The sequence below is a fragment of the Dendrobates tinctorius genome, unplaced genomic scaffold (assembly GCF_039654945.1).
Source record: "Dendrobates tinctorius isolate UK_male_01 unplaced genomic scaffold, ASM3965494v1 ptg000501l, whole genome shotgun sequence".
Lineage (NCBI taxonomy): Eukaryota > Metazoa > Chordata > Amphibia > Anura > Dendrobatidae > Dendrobates > Dendrobates tinctorius.
The window spans coordinates 361,350-387,958 of NW_027362160.1; the positions used below are offsets into that span (position 1 = coordinate 361,350).

Consider the following 26,609-nt stretch of genomic DNA (forward strand, 5'->3'; position numbering starts at 1 on the left):
TCCCGGATTCAGCGGGACTGTCCCGTTTCTGCCCCGCCCACCCGCTGTCCTGCCCGGGACTCTATTGTTCCAGCACTGCAGGGAGATAAACTGCACCCCCCCCATGCACCGGCCCCATCCTCGCCCTCCCAGATAGACCCACCGCAGCCCCCCACAGCCTGCAATGACGTCGCTAGGCTGTGCTATTATGTGCGCACTGGACCTGTGATGAGGTCACAGGAGGGGAGGAGTCAGGGGTCACATGATTAGGGGCCTCAGTGTGTGCAGGACTCTGCTGTGCTGGTTGTCATGGTGCTGGATGGGGGAAGTTTATGTGTGGGGTCAGGAGGGGTTTACAGGGGGGATGTAGCAGAGCCATGTGTGTACGAGGTGTACGGAGCGGCGCCGTGTGTGTACGAGGTGTACGGAGCGGAGCCGTGTGTGTACGAGGTGTACGGAGCGGAGCCGTGTGTGTACGAGGTGTACGGAGCGGAGCCGCGTGTGTGTACGAGGTGTACGGAGCGGAGCCGCGTGTGTACGAGGTGTACGGAGCGGAGCCGCGTGTGTACGAGGTGTACGGAGCGGAGCCGCATGTGTACGAGGTGTACGGAGCGGAGCCGCGTGTGTGTACGAGGTGTACGGAGCGGAGCCGTGTGTACGAGGTGTACGGAGCGGAGCCGTGTGTGTACGAGGTGTACGGAGCGGAGCCGTGTGTGTACGAGGTGTACGGAGCGGAGCCGTGTGTATACGAGGTGTACGGAGCGGAGCCGTGTGTGTACGAGGTGTACGGAGCAGAGCCGCATGTGTACGAGGTGTACGGAGCGGAGCCGTGTGTGTACTAGGTCTACGAAGTGGAGCCGTGTGTATGAGGTGTACGGAGCGGAGCCGTGTGTGTACGAGGTGTACGGAGCGGAGCCGTGTGTGTAAGAGGTGTACGGAGCGGAGCCGCGTGTGTACGAGGTGTACGGAGCGGAGCGGTGTGTACGAGGTGTACGGAGTGGTGCCGTGTGTGTACGAGGTGTGCGGAGCGGAGCCGCGTGTGTACGGGGTGTACGGAGCGGAGCCGTGTGTGTACGGGGTGTACGGAGCGGAGCCGCGTGTGTACGAGGTGTACGGAGCGGAGCCGCGTGTGTACGAGGTGTACGGAGCGGAGCCGCATGTGTACGAGGTGTACGGAGTGAAGCCGTATGTGTAAGAGGTGCACGGAGCGGAGCCGCGTGTACGAGGTGTACGGAGCGGAGCAGTGTGTGTATGAGGTGTACGGAGCGGAGCCGTGTGTACGAGGTGTACGGAGCGGAGCCGTGTGTGTATGAGGTGTACGGAGCGGAGCCGTGTGTGTACGAGGTGGATGGAGAGGAGCCGTGTGTGTTTGGAACGGAGCAGTGTGTGTACGAGGTGTACGGAGCGGAGCCGTGTGCGTACGAGGTGTACGGAGCGGTGCCGTGTGTACGAGGTGTACGGAGCGGAGCCGCGTGTGTACGAGGTGTACGGAGCGGAGCCGCGTGTGTACGAGGTGTACGGAGCGGAGCCGTGTGTTCGAGGTGTACGGAGCAGAGCCGTGTGTATACGAGGTGTACGGAGCGGAGCCACATGTGTACGAGGTGTACGGAGCGGAGCCGTGTGTGTACGAGGTGTACGGAGCGGAGCCGTGTGTGTACGAGGTGTACGGAGCGGAGCCGTGTGTGTATGAGGTGTACGGAGCGGAGCTGTGTGTGTACGAGGTGTACGGAGCGGCGCCGTGTGTGTACGAGGTGTACGGAGCGGAGCCGTGTGTACGAGGTGTACGGAGCGGAGCCGTGTGTGTACGAGGTGTACGGAGCGGAGCCGTGTGTGTACGAGGTGTACGGAGCGGAGCCGTGTGTGTACGAGGTGTACGGAGCGGAGCCGCGTGTGTACGAGGTGTACGGAGCAGAGCCGTTTGTGTATGAGGTGTACGGAGTGGAGCCGTGTCTGTACAAGGTGTACGGAGCGGAGCCGTGTGTGTATAAGGTGTACGGAGCGGAGCCGTGTCTGTACAAGGTGTAGAGAGCGGAGCCGTGTGTATACGAGGTGTACCGAGTGGAGCCGTGTCTGTACAAGGTGTACGGAGCGGAGCCATTTGTGTATGAGGTGTACGGAGCGGAGCCGTGTCTGTACGAGGTGTACGGAGCGGAGCCGTGTCTGTACGAGGTGTACGGAGCGGAGCCGCGTGTGTACGAGGTGTAGGGAGCGGAGCCGTGTGTGTACGAGGTGTACGGAGCGGAGCCGTGTGTGTACAAGGTGTACGGAGCGGAGCCGTGTGTGTATGAGGTGTAGGGAGCGGAGCCGTGTGTGTACGAGGTGTACAGAGCGGAGCCGTTTGTGTATGAGGTGTACCGAGTGGAGCCGTTTGTGTATGAGGTGTACCGAGTGGAGCCGTGTCTGTACAAGGTGTAGGGAGCGGAGCCGTGTGTGTACGAGGTGTACGGAGCGGAGCCGTGTCTGTACGAGGTGTAGGGAGCGGAGCCGCGTGTGTACGAGGTGTAGGGAGCGGAGCCGTGTGTGTACGAGGTGTACGGAGCGGAGCCGTGTGTGTACGAGGTGTACGGAGCGGAACCGCGTGTGTACGAGGTGTAGGGAGCGGAGCCGTGTGTGTATGAGGTGTACGGAGCGGAGCCGTGTGTGTATGAGGTGTACGGAGCGGAGCCGTGTGTGTACGAGGTGTACGGAGCGGAGCCATGTGTGTACGAAGTGTACGGAGCGGAGCCGCGTGTGTACGAGGTGTACGGAGCGGAGCCATGTGTACGAGGTGGATGGAGATGAGCCGTGTGTGTATGGAGCGGAGTCGTGTGTGTACAAGGTGTACAGCGCGGAGCCGCATGTGTATGAGGTGTACGGAGCGGAGCCGTGTGTGTACGAGGTGTACGGAGCAGAGCTGTGTGTACAAGGTGTACGGAGAGGAGCCGTGTGTGTATGGAGCGGAGTCGTGTGTGTACGAGGTGTACAGCGCGGAGCCGCGTGTGTACGAGGTGTACGGAGTGGAGCCGTGTGTATACGAGGTGTACGGAGCGGAGCCGCATGTGTACGAGGTGTACGGAGTGAAGCCGTATGTGTAAGAGGTGCACGGAGCGGAGCCGTGTGTACTAGGTGTACGGAGCGGAGCCGTGTGTGTACGAGGTGTATGGAGCGGAGCCGCGTGTGTACAAGGTGTACGGCGCGGAGCCGCGTGTGTACGATGGGTACGGAGAGGAGCCGTGTGTGTACGAGGTGGATGGAGAGGAGCCGTGTGTGTTTGGAGCAGAGCAGTGTGTGCACGAGGTGTACGGAGCGGAGCTCCGTGTGTACACGGTGTACGGAGCGGAGTAGCGTGTGTACAAGGTGTACGGAGCCGTGTGTGTACGAGGTGTACGGAGCTGAGCCGTGTGTGTACGAGGTGTACGGAGCTGAGCCGTATGTGTACAAGGTGTACGGAGCGGAGCCGCGTGTGTGCGAGGTGGATGTAGAGGAGCAGTGTGTATGAGGTGGATGGAGAGGAGCCGTGTGTGCATGAGGTGTACGGAGCGGAGCCGCATGTGTACAAGGTGTACGGAGCGGAGCCGTGTGTACGAGGTGTACGGAGAGGAGCCGTGTGTGTACGAGGTGGATGGAGAGGAGCCGTGTGTGTACGGAGCGGAGCCGTGTGTGTTCGAGGTGAACGGAGCGGAGCCGTGTGTGTACAAGGTGTACGGAGCGGAGCTGCGTGTGTACGAGGTGTACGGAGCGGAGCCGCGTGTGTACAAGGTGTACAGAGCGGAGCCGTGTGTGTACGATGTGTACGAGGTGTACGGAGCAGAGTAGCGTGTGTACAAGGTGTACGGAGCGGGGTGGTGGTTGTGTGTAGTAGCGGGGTGGCAGTCATATGTAGTAGCGGGGTGGCAGTCATATGTAGTAGCGGGGTGGTGGTCGTGTGTAGTAGTGGGGTGGCGGTTGTGTGTAACAGTGGGGTGGCGGTCGTATGTAGTAGCGGGGTGGTGGTCGTGTGAAGTAGCGGGGTGGCGGTCGTGTGTAGTAGCGGGGTGGTGGTCACGTGTAGTCGTAGGGTGGTGGTTGTGTGTAGTAGCAGGGTGGTGGTCGTGTGTAGTAGCGGAGTGGTGGTCGTGTGTAGTAGCGGGGTGGCGGTCGTGCATAGTAGCGGGGTGGTGGTCGTGTGTAATAGTAGGGTGGCGGTTGTGTGTAGTAGCGGGGTGGCGGTTGTGTGTAGTAGCGGGATAGCGGTCGTGTGTAGTAGCGGGGTGGTGGTCGTGTGTAGTAGCGGGGTGACGGTTGTGTGTAGTAGCAGGGTGGTGGTCATGTGTAGTAGCGGGGTGGTGGTCGTGTGTAGTAGCGGGGTGGGGTTCGTGTGTAGTAGCGGGGTGCTGGTCGTGTGTAGTAGCGGGGTGGCGGTCGTGTGTAGTAGCAAGGTGGGGTTCGTGTGTAGTAGCGGGGTGGCGGTTGTGTGTAGTAGCGGGATAGCGGTCGTGTGTAGTAGCGGGGTGGTGGTCGTGTGTAGTAGCTGGGTGACGGCCGTGTGTAGTAGCAGGGTGGGGTTCGGGTGTAGTAGCGTGGTGGTCGTGTGTAGTAGAGGGGTGGTGGTTGTGTGTAGTAGCGGGGTGGTGGTCGTGTGTAGTAGCGGGGTGGTGGTCGTGTGTAGTAGTGGGGTGGGGTTCGTGTGTAGTAGCGGGGTGGTGGTCATGTGTAGTAGCGGGCTGGGGTTCGTGTGTAGTAGCGGAGTGAGGTTCGTGTGTAGTAGCGGGGTGGTGGTCGTGTGTAGTAGCGGAGTGGTGGTCGTGTGTAGTAGCGGGGTGGTGGTCGTGTGTAGTAGCGGAGTGGTGGTCGTGTGTAGTAGCGGGGTGGCGGTCGTGTGCAGTAGTAGGGTGGCGGTTGTGTGTAGTAATGGGTTGGCGGTCGTGTGCAGTAGTAGGGTGGCGGTTGTGTGTAGTAGTGGGGTGGTGGTCGTGTGTAGTAGTAGGGTGACGGTTGTGTGTAGTAGCGGGGTAGTGGTCGTGTGTAGTAGCGGGGTGGGGTTCGTGTGTAGTAGCGGGGTGGTGGTCGTGTGTAGTAGCGGGGTGGGGTTCGTGTGTAGTAGCGGGGTGGTGGTCGTGTGTAGTAGAGGGGTGGCGGTTGTGTGTAGTAGCGGGGTAGTCGTCGTGTGTAGTAGTAGGGTGGCTGTTATGTGTAGTAGCGGGGTAGCGGTCGTGTGTAGTAGCGGGGTGGGGTTCGTGTGTAGTAGCGGGGTGGTGGTCGTGTGTAGTAGCAGAGTGGTGGTCGTGTGTAGTAGCGGGGTGGCGGTCGTGTGCAGTAGTAGGGTGGCGGTTGTGTGTAGTAATGGGTTGGCGGTCGTGTGCAGTAGTAGGGTGGCGGTTGTGTGTAGTAGTGGGGTGGTGGTCGTGTGTAGTAGAGGGGTGGTGGTTGTGTGTAGTAGCGGGGTAGTGGTCGTGTGTAGTAGTAGGGTGGCGGTTGTGTGTAGTAGTGGGGTGGTGGTCGTGTGTAGTAGTAGGGTGACGGTTGTGTGTAGTAGCGGGGTAGTGGTCGTGTGTAGTAGCGGGGTGGGGTTCGTGTGTAGTAGCGGGGTGGTGGTCGTGTGTAGTAGCGGGGTGGTGGTCATGTGTAGTAGAGGGGTGGCGGTCGTGTGTAGTAGAGGGGTGGCGGTTGTGTGTAGTAGCGGGGTAGTCGTGTGTAGTAGTAGGGTGGCTGTTATGTGTAGTAGCGGGGTAGCGTTCGTGTGTAGTAGCGGGGTGGCGGTCGAGTGTAGTAGTAGGGTGGCGGTCGTGTGTAGTAACAGGGTGGCGGTCGTGTGTAGTAGCGGGGTGGCGGTCGTGTGTAGTAGCGGGGTGGAGGTCATGTGTAGTAGTAGGGTGGCGGTTGTGTGTAGTAGTGGGGTGGTGGTCGTGTGTAGTAGTAGGGTGACGGTTGTGTGTAGTAGCGGGGTAGTGGTCGTGTGTAGTAGCGGGGTGGGGTTCGTGTGTAGTAGCGGGGTGGTGGTCGTGTGTAGTAGCGGGGTGGGGTTCGTGTGTAGTAGCGGGGTGGTGGTCGTGTGTAGTAGAGGGGTGGCGGTTGTGTGTAGTAGCGGGGTAGTCGTCGTGTGTAGTAGTAGGGTGGCTGTTATGTGTAGTAGCGGGGTAGCGGTCGTGTGTAGTAGCGGGGTGGGGTTCGTGTGTAGTAGCGGGGTGGTGGTCGTGTGTAGTAGCAGAGTGGTGGTCGTGTGTAGTAGTAGGGTGACGGTTGTGTGTAGTAGCGGGGTAGTGGTTGTGTGTAGTAGCGGGGTGGTGGTCGTGTGTAGTAGTAGGGTGGTGGTCGTGTGTAGTAATGGGTTGGCGGTCGTGTGTAGTAGCAGGGTGGCGGTCGTGTGTAGTAGTAGGGTGGCGGTTGTGTGTAGTAGTGGGGTGGTGGTCGTGTGTAGTAGTAGGGTGACGGTTGTGTGTAGTAGCGGGGTTATGGTCGTGTGTAGTAGCGGTGTGGTGGTCGTGTGTAGTAGCAGGGTGGCGATCGTGTGTAGTAACGGGGTGGCGGCCGTGTGTAGTAGCGGGGTGGCGGTCGTGTGTAGTAGTAGGGTGGCGGTTGTGTCTAGTAGTGGGGTGGTGGTCGTGTGTAGTAGCGGGGTGGTGGCCGTGCGTAGTAGTAGGGTGGTGGTCGTGTGTAGTAATGGGTTGGCGGTCGTGTGTAGTAGCGGGGTGGCGGTCGTGTGTAGTAGTAGGGTGGCGGTTGTGTGTAGTAGTGGGGTGGCGGTCGTGTGTAGTAGTAGGGTGACGGTTGTGTGTAGTAGCGGGGTAATGGTCTTGTGTAGTAGCGGGGTGGTGGTCGTGTGTAATAGTAGGGTGGTAGTCGTGTGTAGTAGTAGGGTGGCGATCGTGTGTAGTAACGGGGTGGCGGTCGTGTGTAGTAGCGGGGTGGCGGTCGTGTGTAGTAGTAGGGTGGCGGTTGTGTGTAGTAACGGGGTGGCGGTCGTGTGTAGTAGTAGGGTGGCGGTTGTGTGTAGTAGTGGGGTGGTGGTCGCGTGTAGTAGTAGGGTGACGGTTGTGTGTAGTAGTGGGGTGGGGTTCGTGTGTAGTAGTAGGGTGGCGGTCGTGTGTAGTAACGGGGTGACGGTCATGTGTAGTAGCGGGGTGGCGGTCGTGTGTAGTAGAAGGGTGGCGGTTGTGTGTAGTAGTGGGGTGGTGGTCGTGTGTAGTAGTAGGGTGACGGTTGTGTGTAGTAGCGGGGTAGTGGTCGTGTGTAGTAGCGGGGTAGTGGTCGTGTGTAGTAGCGGGGTGGTGGTCGTGTGTAATAGTAGGGTGGTGGTCGTGTTTAGTAGTAGGGTGACGGTTGTGTATAGTAGCGGGGTGGTGGTTGTGTATTTTCGCCTGTTGGGGAGACAGGTATGTATCTGAATCTCGTGGCCACAATCTACTCACCAGTTCCCGTACGGCGTCGGTGCTCTCCTGCGGTACGGACCCCGTGCTGCTCTCGCTGGCCGCTGATGCCGGTGGTGACATGGCCAAGGTCTGTAGGAAAGCGCCAGGTCCAAGGCCCAATCCAGGAGGATAGAGTGTAGATCCAGCCGCGGCCCAGAGTCATACCCTCGCCCGGCTCCGCAGGGCACCCCCACACATCTGGGGCTTGTGGCGACTGCGCGGGTCCATGTCACATCTCCGGTGTAGGGCTGCACAACGCCGACTGTTTACACATGTGTACGGGTCACACCTGCCACACATGGACACACACACAGGGTGGACATCACACACACACACACGGGACACCCACAGGACACACAGACACACACGGAGCAGAGCGGTGCAGGGGCAGGAGGGAGGGGGCAGGGGCAGGAGGGATGGAGGGAAGGATGCTGCAGGAGCCGGAGGATGGGAGAGATTCCCAGGGAAGATGGGAGGGAGGCAGAGGAGGAGGAGGAAGAGGAGGAGGAAGAGGAGGAGGAGGAGAGGGGAGAGCAGCTCCACACAGCTGGAGGAATCACTGCTGACCTTGAAAGAGCGCACTCCTTCATCACTGACGGTCTCATCTCTCCATCACTGACGGTCTCTCCTTCTCTGACGGTCTCATCTCTCCATCACTGACGGTCTCATCTCTCCATCACTGACGGCCTCTCCATCACTGACGGTCTCATCTCTCCATCACTGACGGTCTCTCCTTCTCTGACGGTCTCATCTCTCCATCACTGACGGTCTCATCTCTCCATCACTGACGGTCTCATCTCTCCATCACTGACGGTCTCTCCATCACTGACGGTCTCATCTCTCCATCACTGACGGTCTCATCTCTCCATCTCTGATGGTCTCATCTCTCCATCACTGACGGTCTCATCTCTCCATCACTGACGGTCTCTCCTTCTCTGACGGTCTCATCTCTCCATCACTGACGGTCTCATCTCTCCATCACTGACGGTCTCATCTCTTCATCACTGACGGTCTCTCCATCACTGACGGTCTCATCTCTCCATCACTGACGGTCTCATCTCTTCATCACTGACGGTCTCTCCATCACTGACGGTCTCATCTCTCCATCACTGACGGTCTCATCTCTCCATCACTGACGGTCTCATCTCTCCATCACTGACGGTCTCTCCATCACTGACGGTCTCATCTCTCCATCACTGACGGTCTCATCTCTCCATCACTGACGGTCTCTCCTTCTCTGACGGTCTCATCTCTCCATCACTGACGGTCTCATCTCTCCATCACTGACGGTCTCTCCATCACTGACGGTCTCTCCATCACTGCCGGTCTCATCTCTCCATCTCTGACGGTCTCATCTCTCCATCACTGACGGTCTCTCCATCACTGACGGTCTCATCTCTCCATCACTGACGGTCTCTCCATCACTGCCGGTCTCATCTCTCCATCTCTGACGGTCTCATCTCTCCATCACTGACGGTCTCTCCATCACTGACGGTCTCATCTCTCCATCACTGACGGTCTCTCCATCACTGATGGTCTCATCTCTCCATCACTGACGGTCTCATCTCTCCATCACTGAGAGTCTCATCTCTCCATCACTGACGGTCTCATCTCTCCATCACTGACGGTCTCATCTCTCCTTCACTGAGAGTCTCATCTCTCCATCACTGACAGTCTCATCTCTCCATCACTCACGATCTCATCTCTCCATCACTGACGGTCTCATCTCTCCATCACTGACAGTCTCATCTCTCCATCTCTGATGGTCTCATCTCTCCATCACTGACGGTCTCATCTCTCCATCACTGACAGTCTCATCTCTCCATCACTGACGGTCTCATCTCTCCATCACTGACGATCTCATCTCTCCATCTCTGACGGTCTCATCTCTCCATCTCTGATGGTTTCATCTCTCCATCTCTGACGGTCTCATCTCTCCATCTCTGACGGTCTCATCTCTTCATCACTGACGGTCTCAGCTCTCCATCACTGACTGTCTCTCCATCACTGACGGTCTCATCTCTCCATCACCGACGGTCTCATCTCTTCATCACCGATAGTCTCATCTCTTCATGTCTGACGGTCTCATCTCTTCATCACTGGCGATCTCATATCTCCATCACCGACGGTCTCATCTCTTTATCACTGATGGTCTCATCTCTCCAACACTGACTCTCTTTTCATGTCTCCATCTTTGACTGTCACTCCATCACTGACTGTCTCATCTCTCCATCACCGACGGTCTCATCTTTCCATTTCTGATGGTCTCATCTCTCCATCACTGACGGTCTCATCTCTCCATCACTGACGTTCTCATCTCTCCATCACTGACGGTCTCATCTCTCCATCACTGACTGTCTCATCTCTCCATCTCTGACGGTCTCATCTCTCCATCACTGACAGTCTCATCTCTCCATCACTGACAGTCTCATCTCTCCATCTCTGACGGTCTCATCTCTCCATCACTGATGGTCTCATCTCTCCATCTCTGACGGTCTCATCTCTCCATCACTGACGGTCTCATCTCTCCATCTCTGACTGTCTCATCTCTCCATCACTGACAGTCTCATCTCTCCATCACTGACTGTCTCATCTCTCCATCACTGACTGTCTCATCTCTCCATCTCTGACGGTCTCATCTCTCCATCACTGACGGTCTCATCTCTCCATCTCTGACTGTCTCATCTCTCCATCTCTGACGGTCTCATCTCTCCATCACTGACTGTCTCATCTCTCCATCACTGACGGTCTCATCTCTCCATCTCTGACGGTCTCATCTCTCCATCACTGACGGTCTCATCTCTCCATCTCTGACTGTCTCATCTCTCCATCTCTGACGGTCTCATCTCTCCATCTCTGACTGTCTCATCTCTCCATCTCTGACGGTCTCATCTCTCCATCTCTGACTGTCTCATCTCTCCATCACTGACGGTCTCATCTCTCCATCTCTGACGGTCTCATCTCTCCATCACTGACTGTCTCATCTCTCCATCTCTGACGGTCTCATCTCACATGGTGTCCCTCTGTGGTGCATGGTATAATTGTACAGATCGGGGGGGGGGCCGGGATCCCGCCTGCACCCCCCGCTGGGCACAGGTAGTTGCAGCAGGTTATCTGATGGACAGCAGACATGGAAAGTGTGCACAGAGGTATTGTGGAGACGCGGGGGTCAGTGAGTGCTCTCTTCCGCATGGACCTGTGATCATCCCATTGATCGCCCGCTCTCTTTCCTTGTAGGCAGGGTGAGGGTAACACAGTGCGGCCATACTTTACTGACCCACCAACAGATAATAACACGTAGAACAGTCCCAGCAAAATACTCCAAGAAGGTGGAAATGACAGAGACTCACCTCTCCTCTAACTCACTGGGATTAGGGCAGTTGCGATTCAGGGCTTCCAGGGCTGACTACACCCACCAAGGTACCCCACTTTTGGCAAGCACCCACAGAGAGGAGGTAATGACAAGCTTAGGAAGCTGACAGTCCATTTAGATACATGGCCAGGTGACCAGATGGTCCCAACCTGGCTTCTCCAAACATCTCCGTGGGTTTAGTATTGGTCAATAGCGCAGATCTGTATTCCTCCAGCTAAGGCCGTTGTCCCTTAAGCTGGCATCCCATAGAATGTCTCCAATATCCCTTTTAATACTCACATCTGTCCTTCAGGCCATCATTCGCAGGTCAGGGGGAAGGTGGAATGAGGTTAACTCTCATTGTTCGAGTATTGCATCAATTTGCATAGTGTATTTGTCACGATCCATTTTTGGATCTGTGTCAGTTTGGGCTCTTCTGATATAAACTTTTTTTCCTTTCAGGCCATCGGGGGTGAATATCAGTTTTTGCCCCCCGGTGGCCGCTGGTGTAACTACATGTTTAGTCTGCTGGTGGAGACCACTACCACCTTCCTATATAAGGTCACCTGGTACACCAGCTAGCTGTTGGTAATACAGGTCTTTTGCAAACCAACCTTTCTGAAGAGAGGAGCTCTCTGGAGCAGTGCTGTTTGCAGCTTATCTGGAGCAGTGGTGTTTCTGCTGAGAGCAGTGTTCGGGTGCCTTACTCTGCTTTCCGGTGCATGGCAGCAGAGGAAGCTAAGTTGTTTGCTTTTTTCCCTGTCTGTTACTTTCCTTGATGTTGTATTAGTGCAGCGGTGGGACCAGTGTCTGCACTTGCCAATTCCATACTGAGGGTTAGGTGCAGGGTGAGTGAGGGCTGAGGTATCCTGGTCGGCGACGGTTTGAAAGAAGCCGTATAGGGACGTCAGGATAGTCCAGGGCACAGCCTCAGGAGAGTGCAGGAGGTGTCCCTTTCCCCGTGCCCTATTGCAGGCCCACCGTTGTAATTGTGTCCCCGGTGTCCCCTTGTCTGTCTTGGTTGTTTTTGTGACCGACCGATCGTCGGTTTGCGTTACGCAGGGCCAGTCACTTCGTGAGAGTATTCTTCAATATTAGCAGGTCAACAAACTGCATGGCAGGGTACAATGCATAATCAGCATATTAGCAAACATCACTTGTTCAATAAGCCAGCCTCCCTGTCCTCCAAGGATAGCAACACAATAATCAATTCAACAGTCATTGTTTAGACTTATATCAACAAAGGCCTATGTCTCTTGACCCACAGTAGAAAAACATATCAATTCAAGAGTCAACATTTAGGCTCATATGTCTATGCCTATGTCTCTTGTCTCATATGTCTATGCCTATGTCTCTTGACTCATGGAATAAAAATATATCTGGCTTAATTATGAAAAAATGCTGTGTCCTATTCCCATCTTAATTATAAATTAAGAATAGAACAACTCCAGCTACTTCTCCCGCTTGAGGCTCTGGGTCCCAATGTGACCAACAACTACTGAATTTGGGCTGCTTGGGATTTGGTATTTGATTCCAGACTGACACTGGATCCTTGATTCAGAAGGCAGTTCAATTCCTCTTGGTCAAACTCATCCTCCTCCTTGACATTCTGGGTATCCCAAAGGACCAATTGCTGTATCATACCCAACCAAGCGTCGGTGGCCCTGTATTCAATCAGTCGAAGCTGGCACAACTTCATGTAGTTGCCGTTTCCTGTTGAGGCTCTATATCCACTCTGGTCCTTTTCTCAAGGCTGGGCTGGTGGGGTTGGGCATGGTGGCGTCCAAAACCTTCTATGTATGCCTCATCTATGGATTGCTGGGACTGTCTACCACCCTGGTTGTGTAGCCCTTCGACGGTGTTTATGAGCAACAGTCCCCTGCAGCTTCCCCAGATCCACTGGTCTGAGTAGTAGCCTGCTGCTGACAAGTGGGTTCTCTCGCCCGCTGGCCAGACTATCTTGAAAAAGATCACATGGACCAAGGCTTATCGCACTGCCCCCAGAGGAAGCCACAGCGAAATGCGCATCGGGGCACCTGCGCTCTGGTAAACGCATCCATTATGGGTAAGCATTACTTAGGTCTTATGGTGGAATAGGGTTTTTTCATATACTTTGGCCATGTTGTTCCTTAATGGGCACATGAGCCTTATAGTACCTTGTCAGCTTGCATTTAAAAAAAATTTTTTATAAAAAACTTTTCTGTATCTCCCTCCCCCTGAGCCGTGCTTTAATGGGCATGTATCCTAGGATATGATGCACTTTGCACAAGCTTAGGAAGCGGACAGTCGATTGAGGTAATTGGCCAGGTGACCTGATAGTCCCAACCTGGCTTCTCTGAACGTCTCCATGGGGCCAGGTGACCGGAGGGTCTCAACCTGGTTCTCTGAACATCTCCATGGGGCCAGGTGACCGGGCTATCCCAACCTGGCTTCTATGAACATCTCCATGGGGCCATTTAACCAGGAATTGAAGCTCGAGGTAGATAATTTGCTTATTTCTGGTGCACTCTGGGAAGAGCGAATAGTCGCCGCCAGTCTGAAGATTTTTGGTTGTAGATGGATAAAACGGCTTGAAGGAATTTGTCAAACCGTGAGCCTGACGGAGAGTAAATCTTTATGGTGATTCCACAGAAATTCATTTGGTTCCACATGGGGAAGGAGACTACTTATATTGCGGGCTACAGTGTGCGCTAAATGTTTACAAACTCACCAGAGGAAAAGACAAACTCTACGTGCCAGAAATGCAGCTTGTGACTGTTAGAGGAAAAGGTGCAAAGTCTTCAGGAGATGATAGCTACACTGAAGCACATCACAGATGATGATTTCCTGACAGAGCAGAAGAATGTCCTTGGAATATCCCAAGAGAAGAACTTCTCATTGTTACTGCAGAAGATAATGACAGTTGAAATAACTGTCTAGAATGTTCCAAGAGAAGCACCTTACAATGTTCCTGCAGAAGAAGTGAAATGGAAGCATGTGACCCAAAGAAACAGAAGGATGAGGAGGCAGTCTGCACCAATACCGCTGAAGAACCGCTACCAGGCTCTCACGCAGGACAACTATGAAGAAGTTCATCAAAAAAGTGCTTTGCTCACAAAGAGCACTCCAGTAAGAAATCCAAAGCCTCTTGAAGGGAGAAAAACAAGCGCTGTGGGGAAGAAGAAAAGGAGAGTGGTGGTCATGGGGGATTCCCTACTGAGAGGAACAGAAGCCGCTATCTGCCAACCGGACATCACCTCACGAGAAGTGTGCTGTCTTCCAGGTGCCTAAATCAAAGATGTTATCAAGACTCTTCAGCGCTACAGACAACCATCCAGGTCTTTTAATACACGTAGAAACAAATGACACAGCAAGAAAGGACCCGGAGACCATATGCAGAGACATTGAAGACTTAGGCTGGAAAGTAAAGGAACTGGGATCTCAGGTCGTCTTCTCATCCATCCTCCCATGGACATGGACCAAGGAGATTGAACAGGATTCTACAGGTGAATAACTGCCTACGTCGATGGTGCCTTGAGCAACGTTTTGGGCTTCTTTACTATGGAATGAATTACCTGTATGATGGACTCCTTGCTAGAGATGGGTTGCATCCTATAAAAACAGGAAAACACATACCGCATTTGGTAGACGCATTGCTACTCTCAGGATTCAAAACCAGCAGCTCTTGTGCACCAGGCGACAAGCTCTTCCCTCTTCCCAGTGAGCTATTCAGCTCCTTGGACAGTTCCTTGCTAAATCAGATACTATTACCTGTGTTCCTGATGTCTCCAATGCAAGTTCCTTAATGGCTTACCCTGTGATCTCCTGATTGAGCACCTTACTTAAACCTTGCACTTCACTTCCTTCATTGGGAGATTATTGAGCTCCCAGGCTCCAGTCAAGCTTCTTCCCACCTGCTGCTTACCCTCAAGATCCTACTGCTCCATGTACCGACCTCTGGCTATATGCAGATGTGACATGCAGAAATAGTGCTAACTGCTGTTGCATCAAAAGCATCCAGCAACTAGAGGGGTTAACACAGTGACAGGAGACAAGGAGTGGTGAGCAGAGCCCCAGGGGAATTGTGGAAAACTTGTTTACATTCTGGCAGCAGCCAAAAGGGATGAGTTGTGTATGATCTGTCTCTTAAATATGTTCAGGCAAGTGAACCATAGGGACACTAGACTCCATTACAGAGTGGAGCTGGGCTACCCTTATACTGTGACTTAAGAAAGTCTATCAGGAGCAGGAAGATAAGTACAATAAGAAGTTGTGTTACAAAGATAATCTTCCTCAGCAAACCCCCCTCTATCTCACTGTGCTAGAAGAAATGCTGTGTACTGCTGTGCCTTTGTAAAGAGTCTTGATCTGTGCTGAACTGTACTAACAAAAGAGACTGTTAGTCAATGTGCCTCTAAGAAGCAGCTGTACTGTTATAAATCCTGTGCTTAAGAGACTTGAATTGTACTGAATGTGCTGTGACATTAAACTACACTGTTCATGTTCATGAGGAGTCTATTAGTTGTATCTGTGTGAGCAAGTGGATCCATCTTGTGCCTGAGGAAGCTGCAGTACATGGTCACCCTAAGTAATGGTTCCCCCAGAGTTTCAAATAATTCATGAGACCTGTTCCTCCCCTGTGCTACATGTAAGCTGCTAGGTTCAGATAGGTTCTCAAATTCTCTTCCTTGGTCATGGTGTAACCTCATAGGGAACCCAAACTTCGAAGTAAAATCATTGAAGATCTTCACTGCCGCTGTTCGACCAGATTTATTAGTGATGGCATATGCTTGAGCAAATCGAGTAAAATGGTCCATCACCATCAAGATGTATTTGTAACCTCCCTTGCACATCTCGACATGTAAAAAGTCTATTGAGACCATCTCAAATGGATACGTAGTCTGGATGTTGCCCATAGATGACCAGGTTGATGTGTTGGGACGTTTATCTTTCAGACACCCACAGTCCCTGGTCATGTACCTCTCAATATCTCTCTGCATGTACGGCCAGAAGAAACATTCACGGATCAAGTTTGTTGTTCTTCCCACTCCCAGGTGTCCAATGTTTTCATGGAGTTCTTTGAAGAGCAGCCTACAGTACACTCTGGGTAGCACCAACTGCTGTTTTTGTCCTCCTCTACGATACAGGATACCATCTTCACTGAGGCAAAGCTTCGTCCATTCTTTAACTAAAACCGATACTGCTGGTGACTCATTATCTCTCTCTCGTTTACTTGTAAAACAATTTTCGACCACATAAGGAAGTACTCTGCTAAATACCTGATCTTCCTGTTGTGCTCTACGGAATGTTCATTTTGGTAGTTGTTGAATGGACAGGGGGTGATCTCGTTCTTTCGCTGTTACGGTGGTTTCCACCGTCAATGGACACCACCATGGTATATCTTCCTCTTGATGAGCTTGTACTGCTGGGTAGTGCTCTCAGTAGCTTCCAGACTGACTTCCTCTGAGCATTCTTGCATGAACTCCTCAGGCTCTAGTGGCATTCTCGACAATCCGTCAGCATCTGCATTACATTTCCCCGGCCTGTACTTAATACTGAAAAATTAATGTCAGCAAGTTCAGCTACCCATCTCTGACCCGTTGCATTCAGTTTGGCTATAGTGAGAACATAGGTCAAGGGATTATTGTCCGTGTAAACCTCAAACTCTTTGCTGTAATAGAGATAATCTCTAAATTGTTCACAGATAGCCCATTTCAATGCCAGGAACTCCAATTTTCCAGAATGTAGATGGTAATTTCTCTCGGCGTTTGTCAATGTTCTGGAACTGTAACCGATGACTCTCAATTTCCCATATTGATGCTGATACAGGGCAGCTCCCAGTCTAACTTGAGAAGCAACACAATAAAGAACAAATGGTAAGTTGAAATTAAGATATCCCAATATGGGTGGTTTTACCAGATACTCCACTAGTTGTTCCAATACCTCCTGGTGGTCTGATGTCCAGACAATGGACTGCTGGGATGAAATGGCATTGTTTCTTTTAAGTCATTTCCTGCCTGCATTCTTCTTTTTCTCCATGGATGATGTTGACTCTGTCGTCCAACCCAAGAGGAGATATAGTGGAGTGGCAATCCTGGAGAAGTTCTCGATATAAGTACAATAGTAGGAGAGGAATCCTATGATCTGCCTCACCTCCCTGACAGTAGAAGGCCGCTTATCTTTAAGGCCAGTTGTTACGTGTTACAGAACCACTCAGCACCCAGAATATGTTGTGCAGTTATATGTATGTATAATAGGTTCTATGTGAGATGCATGTCCCTAATGCATCAGCCCACAGGCTGCGACCCCTGGGCAGAGGGAACATGATATTCTCCTTTTGTCCGCCCTCCCCCCACCTTTGTAATTCCTACAGTAAACATCGGCAGGCTCCGGCCACCTGCGGCTTTTGTAATGCATGTCTGGCCTGCCGATTTTCTATTGGCCTGCCCTCTGTAGCTGTGTGATATATTCTGTGTCCTGTGAGTAAAGTGTTGTCAGACTGGAAATACATGGAGAAGCAGTGATCTTTTATATGTGCCCATGTAACCAAGGAATTCCAACCAGAGTCATTCATTCAGACTCCAGCCAACGCAGAGCGGACCTCCGAAAACACGGGGTGTTACTGAAAGAAGTACACCAGCTTGGGTAGACCCCGTTACACTGGTGGCAGACAGCGGGATTTGATACCCCTTCTACAGGAGGAAAGGAAAGAATGGAAAACAACTACCAGAAGTTAAAGAGGACTACATTAAAAGATCTGGTGGAAGCCCGAGGGTTGATCGCCAGCAACAAAACAAAAGCGGATTTGATAGCAGCCATCATGGAACACGACAGTGCAGCGCCTCCCAATGTGAATGTGGAGGAGCCCGAATTCCAGAGGGAGGTAAAGAACAGACTGCCGTTCTATGGCCTAAACCCTGCAGTAGAGATCATACGAGAAGTGATGGCTGATGTGCGTACTGATATGAAGGAAAAGATGGCCGAGCGGACCAGGATAGAGCTAGTCAAGATGGAGATGGAAGAGCGGACCAAAGTGGAGCTGGCCAAGATGGAGATGGCAGAGCGGAGAGAGGAGAGTCAGCGAGCAGGGGGAGCTCTGGCCTTCGACCAGGTACCTTCAACAGTAAGCCACAAAAAGATCCAGTATAATGCCTTCCGACAGTTGGGGGAGGCAGAAGAAGACATTGATGGCTTTCTGCAGGACTTTGAGCAGCAGTGTGCCCTTCATCAAGTGAAGCCGGAGGAACGGGTTCAGATTCTGGCCAGCAAGCTGACAGGCCGGGCAGCGGCCGCCTATCGCACGGTACCTGATGAGGACTGTATGGACACGGTCCAGATGAATTACACCCCAGAGTACTGAAGGAGATAGCAGAAGAAATTTTTGAACCCCTCTCCATAATCTTTGAAAATTCTTGGAGAACAGGAGAAGTGCCAGAAGACTGGAGAAGAGCAAATGTTGTTCCTATCTTCAAAAAGGGGAAGAAGGTGGACCCAGGCAACTATAGGCCGGTGAGTCTGACTTCTATACCAGGAAAGATCTTTGAACAAATTATTAAACAACATGTATGTCAATACCTGGATAAGAATGAAGTGATTAAACAGAGTCAGCATGGGTTTGTAACTAATAAGTCATGTCAGACTAATTTAATTTCCTTCTATGATGGTATTACTGATTGGGTGGATCAAGGAAATGCTGTAGATATAGTATATCTTGACTTCAGCAAAGCATTTGACAAAGTCTCTCATACAATCCTTATTGAAAAAATGACTAAGTATGGAATGGACAAGGCAACTGTTAGGTGGATTCATAACTGGCTTAGTGATCGGACCCAAAGAGTGGTCGTAAATGGCTGCACATCCAGTTGGAAGAATGTGTCAAGTGGGGTACCACAGGGCTCTGTCCTGGGCCCTGTATTGTTCAACATCTTTATCAACGATTTAGATGAAGGAATTGAGGGTAAACTGATTAAATTTGCTGATGACACAAAGCTAGGAGGGATAGCTAATACTAGAGAAGAGAGAGAGAGGATTCAAAAAGATTTAAATAAACTGGAGAAGTGGGCAGCAACTAACAGAATGGTTTTTAACAGGGAGAAATGCAAAGTACTACATCTGGGCAATAAAAATGAAAAAAGCATATATAGAATGGGAGGAATAGGGCTAAGTGACAGCACATGTGAAAAAGACTTGGGTATACTAATAGATCACAGACTGAATATGAGTCAACAGTGTGATGCAGCAGCAAAAAAGGCAAATGCAATTCTAGGATGTATTAACAGAAGCATACAGTCTAGATCACGTGAAGTAATTATTTCCCTCTACTCCTCTTTGGTCAGACCTCATCTGGAATATTGTGTCCAATTTTGGGCACCACATTTTAAAAAAGACATCAACAAACTGGAGCAAGTTCAGAAAAGAGCGACCAGAATGGTGACCGGTCTGCAAACCCTGTCTTATGAGGAAAGGTTGCAGGATTTGGGAATGTTTAGTTTGCAAAAGAGAAGACTGAGAGGAGACTTAATAGCTGTCTACAAATATCTAAAGGGCTGTCACATTGTAGAAGGATCAACTTTATTCTCATTTGCACAAGGAAAGACTAGAAGCAATGGGATGAAGCTGAATGGGAGGAGACACAGATTAGATATTAGAAAAAACTTTTTGACAGTTAGAGTGATCAATGAGTGGAACAGGCTGCCACGAGAAGTGGTGAGTTCTCCTTCAATGGAAGTCTTCAAACAGAGGCTGGACAGACATCTAACTGGGATGATTTAGCGAATCCTTCTTTGAGCAGGGGGTTGGACCAGATGGCCCAGGAGGTCCCTTCCAACTCTACGATTCTATGATTCTATGAGCGGATCAAAGAAGTGATCTTGGCCCGGTATGTGCTGACACCAGAGGCCTACCGTCAAAAGTTCCGCGGACTTATAAAACGTGTAACCGATACCCACGCTGAATGGGCCTGTAAATTGCGGCGGTCACTGCTACAGTGGGTACAAGGGAGCCAAGCAACCACTAAGGAGGACGTCCTCCAGCTCTTCCTGTTAGAACAATTCTTTAATGGACTAAACCCCGAGACACAGGAATGGCTTCGGGACTGCGGCCAACGACTCTTGAGGAAGCCGCTCGTCTGGCCGATGAACATCATGATGCCAGGAGGCCGCAGTTCTCCGGATCAAAGGTGGTCACTAGGGGCCCACCCATTGACCTGGAGGGCCCCAAACGACCGAAGATTGTAGGGGGACCAGCAAGAAACCCGGCCTACTACAGTCCCCCTGGGGCGCGATGCCACACCTGTCGTCAGCTGGGCCACCTGCAAAGACAATGCCCCAACCGGACTCAGCATACCCAGTGGCCAAAGGCGGGAACAGCTACCTTCAGCCGGGCTGCTGTACACTGCTACCAAGGCGAAGCTGACCCGGCATTGGGGGCTACGACTAACCAAGGGGTGGAAGAGATGGAGGAAGTGCTGCATGAAGTAGACCCCGTGCAGGCAGCCCGGGCAGATAATCGACAACAGCATCGACAGGTCATGTGGGTTAATTGGAAATGTATGCAGGGACTAAGAGATTCCGGGGCAACTTTGACCCTTGTGAAGCCTCATCTCGTCCGGGACCAAGAGAAGACGGACCGGACAGTGGCAGTCCGTGTAGCAGGGGGAGCTATGCATCGACTGCCCACTGCCAGGATTCACCTGAACTGGGGAGTCGGGGATGGCATTGTTGAGGTCGGCTTGATGGAGGATTTGCCTGCAGACGTCTTGCTGGGAAATGACTTGGGGCCCATGTTGTCTGCATTCTTGGTGGCCCCTCTGGCTGAGACCTATCCTGTGACCACCCGGAGACAAGCTCGAGCTGCGGAGGCGGAATCACACTCAGAGGAGGCCCAGGTAAGACATCCCAGCCCTACACGTATTCCCATAGCCAGACACATTTCTTGGGCCACCCCAGATGAATTTAAGAGGGAGTTACATGAGGATCCTTCATTAGAGGGATATCGTGGGAAGGCACAGGAGGGGAGAGGAGTACTGGAATGAGAACAGTTTGTATGGAAGCAGGGACTCCTCTACCGGATCACAGAGCAGCACCACACAGGGACGAGCCCCACTATAAAACAACAGCTGGTAGTTCCCAAGAAGTATAGGCAGGAGTTACTGTGAATCTCTCATGACATACCCTTGGCCGGGCACTTCGGCGTCAGTCGCACCAGGCATCGTCTGACACAAAACTTCTTTTGGCCGGGGGTAACCTATGATGTTCGTCACTACTGCCAGACCTGTGACAGTTGTCAGCGCATTGGCAAGAGGGGGGATCGATGCAAGGCCAAATTATGCCCCCTCCCCATTGTGGAGGAACCATTTAGCCGAGTAGCGGTCGATCTGATAGGGCCGTTAGCGAAACCCAGTCCGTCAGGGAAAAAGTATATATTGACAGTGGTAGATTATGCCACACGGTATCCAGAGGCGGTTGCGTTACCTAACATACTGGCAGAGACGGTGGCAGCCGCCCTGCTCCAGGTTTTCTGACGGGTTGGATTTCCCCGGGAGATTATCTCGGACCAGGGTACCCAGTTTACAGCAGAGGTGACCAACCAACTGTGGAAGCTGTGCGGTGTAAAGTCCATTAGAAGCGTCCCGTACTACCCGCAAACCAATGGGTTGTGTGAACGCTTTAACGGAACATTAAAACAGCTCATTGGGACTTTTACCAGGACCTACAGGGACTGGGAGAAATTCTTGCCACACCTCCTATTTGCCTATCGAGAGGTGCCCCAAGAATCCACGGGGTTCTCCCCGTTCGAGCTGGTATACGGGAGACGGGTAAGGGGACCCGTAGACTTAGTGCTGGACCACTGGGAAGGGGAGGGCCTCATAGAAGGGGTACCTATTGTCCCCTATGTGCTGGAATTCCGGGACCGCCTACAGGAGCTGACCCAGGTTGTACGTGAGAACCTGCAGGCGACACAGCGGCGCCAGTGCGTATGGTACGATCGGAGGGTCAGAGAGCGCACTTTGGAAATAGGACAGAAGGTCCTGGTGTTAGAGCCCACTAAGCAGAATAAGTTTCAAGCTACATGGCAGGGGCCCTACCAGGTAGTGGGGAAAATAGCCGACACAACCTATAATGTCGCCGATTGTGACGACCCCAGGGTTATCCGCATGTTCCACGTGAATATGCTGAATCCCTACCGGGAGCGCCCTGAAGAGGTAGTGGCCATCTGTGCACCTGAAGCAGAGGATTTAGCCGGACTTCCCTTGCCGGATGTCTTAAGGGAAAGGACTCAGTCTAAAACATGGGACCAGGTACACTTGGGTGAAGACCTAGGCCCCCAGGCGAGACAGCAGGCGGAGGCGTTGTTGAGGCGTTGTTGAGGATGTTTTCAGAGAGACCGGGGTACACTCGCCTGGCACAACACAAGGTTGAGACCCAGAATCAGACCCCCTGCGACAAAACCCCTTCCGCGTCCCTGAGTTTGTACGAGAGGGGATGCGACAAGAGATACAAGAGATGTTGCGTTTAGGGGTCATTGAAGAGTCAGATAGTCCCTGGGCATCCCCCGTAGTGTTAGTGCCCAAGAAGGATGGGACTACACGGTTTTGTGTAGACTATCGTAAGCTCAATGAGAAAACAGTGACGGATGCATACCCCATGCCGCGTGTGGATGAGTTGTTAGACCGGCTGGCGGGGGCAAAGTATTTGACCACCATCGATCTATGCAAAGGCTACTGGCAGATTCCCCTTAGTCCTGACGCTATTCCCAAGTCGGCATTTGTCACTCCGTTCGGCTTATTCCAGTTTCGAGTTATGCCATTCGGGATGAAGAATGCCCCGGCGACGTTCCAAAGGCTGGCTGACCGGCTTCTGGATGGTCTCCAGGACTATGCTTGTGCCTACCTGGACGACATCGCCATCTACAGTGCGACATGGGAAGAGCATCTAAATCACCTACAGACAGCATTGGACAGGATCCACCAGGCCGGAATCACCCTGAACCCAAACAAGTGTCACGTGGGCAAAGCAGATGTTCAGTATTTAGGGCATTGGGTGGGAAGTGGGAAACAGCGACCAGAACCAGCCAAGATTGAGGCCATAGTCAAATGGCCCATCCCACGCACTAAAACCCAGGTCATGGCGTTTCTAGTGACAGCGGGGTATTACAGGAAATTCGTTCCCAATTACAGCAGCGTAGCCAAGCCCCTCACTGATTTGACCCGTAAGAACCAACCCCGCCAGGTAACCTGGACCTCAGAGTGTGAGGAAGCCTTCTGCCAACTAAAGGACGCCCTCACCAATACCCCTGTATTGGCCGCACCCGATCCAACTAAACGTTTCCTTGTTCACACAGATGCGTCTATGTTTGGATTGGGGGCAGTACTGAGCCAAGTCGGGCCGGACGGCCAAGAACACCCGGTAGCTTACCTGAGTTGGAAACTACTGCCCCGTGAAGTAAGCTATGCAGCCATCGAGAAGGAGTGCCTGGCGGTAGTATGGGCACTCAAGAAGTTGCAACCATATTTGTATGGACGACAGTTTTCCCTCCTAACGGACCATAATCCCCTAGTCTGGCTTAATCGGGTCTCCGGAGACAACGCCAGATTGCTACGGTGGGGTTTAGCCCTACAACCTCTGGACTTCACCATCCACCACAGACCCGGCAAACAAAATGGTAACGTCGATGGACTAAGTCGACAAACGGAACTTGTACCAACCCCATAAACTTCGGTCATCCCCAAACCGATCCGTTGAGGATCAGACTGTGTATGCCGATCGCGTCGCTGAAAAGGGGAGCCGTGTTACAGAACCACTCAGCACCCAGAATATGTTGTGCAGTTATATGTATGTATAATAGGGTCCATGTGAGATGCATGTCCCTAATGCATCAGCCCACAGGCTGCGTCCCTGGGCAGAGGGGACACGATATTCTCCTTTTGTCCGCCCTCCCCCCACCTTTGTAATTCCCACAGTAAACATCGGCAGGCTCCGGCCACCTGCGGCTTTTGTAATGCATGTCTGGCCTGCCGATTTTCTATTGGCCTGCCCTCTGTATCTGTGTGATATATTCTGTGTCCTGTGAGTAAAGGGTTGTCAGACTGGAAAAACGTGGAGAAGCAGTGATCTTTTATATGCGCCCATGTAACCAAGGAATTCCAGCCAGCGTCATTCATTCAGACTCCAGCCAACGCAGAGCGGACCTCCGAAAACACGGGGTGGTACCTCTTTCAGTAGAAAGAGGTACCCCAGCTTGGGTAGACCCTGTTACACCAGTACTGGAGCGATTTCTGCTGGGTCCATGGTATATCCTTCTCCGGACACAATTTTCCCTAGAAATCGGACTGAGCTGCTTCTTAGAGGCATATTGACTAACAGACTCTTTTGTTAGTACAGTTCAGCACAGATCAAGACTCTTTACAAAGGCACAGCAGTACACAGCATTTCTTCTAGCATAGTGAGATAGAGGGGGGGTTTGCTGAGGAAGATTATCTTTTTTTTTAAATTCGTTTATTGAACAAAAAGGAGAATAACATACATATTGGCTTATGATAATAAAATACACTCATAGCCCTTACAAATATACAGAAAACAGCCGGTTATACAATGTGAAGCATGCATATCAGTTGACTTTCACCAGCTGTTATCATATTATTAATTCAGATAATAAAGAACATTCCTAAACTACAACTACAACTATATCAACTGGTGCCTACTACTGCGCAGCCTAATATCTTATATCATGTTATCTCGCATATGATGACTCAATTTTGCAATGTAAGGTGAGAGGAATTCCACCTCTCTCAGATCTTCGTAAACTTGCCCGGCCATACCCTATTTTGATAAAGCGTACGTTCGTATGGAACAATCGAGTTCACCAGGTCAATCCACATTCTAAGGGAGGGACATGAACCCCCCATCCACCGTAGTGCCATCACCTTCCATAAATAGTGTTTCACGCAGAAAAGTCCCGTCATAATGACCCCAATTCTCCTCCTCCCATACCCCAAACAAGCAGACCAGTGGTACAAGAGGAACCGGGGCCCGCATCAAGGATGACAAAAGCAGGGTCACCTCTTTCCAGTACTGTAAAATAATGGGGCATTGCCAGATCATATGAACAAAATCTGCATCTGGTGAATGACATCGCAGACATTCTGATGATTGAAGTCGACCCATCCTGAAAAGTCGTGTCGGAGTTAAGTATGATTGATTAATTATATACAGCTGTATCATTCTATTATTAATAGATGGTGATACTCCGATCGTAGATTCCAGGATCTCAAAAAAGAAGAAAGAAGCCAGCGCTGCTTGTGGTTAGAACGCATAACATGAGGTGCATATGCACATATTAACATCTATCTGTATTCAAAATGAGACATTTGGCAAAATATTGATCAATAAATTGAGCCACCCTGCCGCGCCAAGGCAATCTCATGTGGGGGGTCCTACTCTACATTATTATAATTCACTGTGCCATTACGGCCTCCTAAATATTTTAAAATCAAGACCATATCATATGCAATCCGTACCTGAAACATGTCTGAATCGCTCCCGTGCAGCCAGATGAAGCAAGTGCAGATAAAGGCCAACCAGGTCTGAACATAGACATCTCAGGTTTGACCTCCACACATTGCCTGACCAGCAAACACAGATGAAGGGCGATGCAGGCTCAGACACAGGTGCACAAATTAAATAAAGCCTGGGGCAGGGCGGGGCTGCTGTGTGTGTGCACAGCAGCCTAGATCCATCACAATGAACACAGCAAAAATGGCGAACATAATCCAGCACGCACGGCGGCAACAGTGGTGGTCAACCACAAACCGATGTGCAAAAAAGAAGAAAGAAGCCAGCGCTGCTTGTGGTTAGAACGCATAACATGAGGTGCATATGCACATATTAGCATCTAACTGTCTGCCTCCCCGCCACGCCAAGGCAATCTCATGTGGGGGGTCCTACTCTACATTATTATTATTATTCACTGTGCCATTACGGCCTCCTAAATATTTTAAATATTTTAAATATTTTAATTTGTGCACCTGTGTCTGAGCCTGCATCGCCCTTCATCAGGCTGCACGGGAGTGATGCAGATATGCTTCAGGTACGGATTGCATTTGATATGGTCTTGCTTTTAAAATATTTAGGAGGCCGTAATGGCACAGTGAATAATAATAATGTAGAGTAGGACCCCCCACATGAGATTGCCTTGGCGCGGAGAGGTGGCTCAATTTATTGATCAATATTTTGCCAAATGTCTCATTTTGAATACAGTTAGATGTTAATATGTGCATATGCACCTCATGTTATGCGTTCTAACCACAAGCAGCGCTGGCTTCTTTCTTCTATTTTGCATATTCCAGGATCTCCTCCCACTCCTCTCCCTGAGCATCAGGGATGAGTCTGTCCCTTTTCCTTTTAATAGAGCTTATAGCAGATTCCGTTCCCACCGACAGCATGTACGTGTATAAAGAGGAGATGAGACCCTGGGGACCCTGCGAATTAAGGATTCCTATCAGAGGCAGAGATGAGCTGGTACGGTCCACATCTCATGTGTGATTGAAGAGCCGACCTCAGCTGTAAATAACGGAAAAACTGGGATCTCGGAATATCATGTGCAACCTGTAATTGCTCAAAAGGCACCAAGGTCCCCTGGCCATACAAGCCTCCCATCGAGGAAACATTATGTTGCATCCAAAAAATAGTGGATGGGTGGCTCAGTAGTTCTGGGAAATAATCATTATTCCATAGGGGCATCTCAGCTATAAAATCTTTAAACCCAATCGCTTTCTTAATCTGTCTCCATACTAATCGCGCCAGTCAGAGCAAGGGTAGTAGACGAGGGACATTAGTCCTCTCCAACTCAAGGAAACCTAGTGTGCAGTCAGTTCGCGCAGCATGGAGTAGGTGGCTTTCCGAATTGGGGAGGCAATTACCCGGCATTCATTT

The 26,609-nt window shown here is 51.6% G+C and overlaps 1 protein-coding gene across 1 annotated transcript in view; it reads right to left on the reverse strand.

Annotated features, from left to right (window-relative positions):
- The window catches only part of TMEM151B (transmembrane protein 151B), a 30,512-nt gene extending 22,591 nt beyond the window's left edge, over window positions 1–7,921 (reverse strand). The window contains exon 1 of the mRNA XM_073564918.1: window positions 7,347–7,921. Within this exon, the coding sequence (XP_073421019.1) occupies window positions 7,347–7,427 (81 nt within the window). The 5' untranslated portion in view covers window positions 7,428–7,921. The remainder of the gene's footprint in view (window positions 1–7,346) is intronic.
- Between the last annotated feature and the right edge of the window lie 18,688 nt (window positions 7,922–26,609).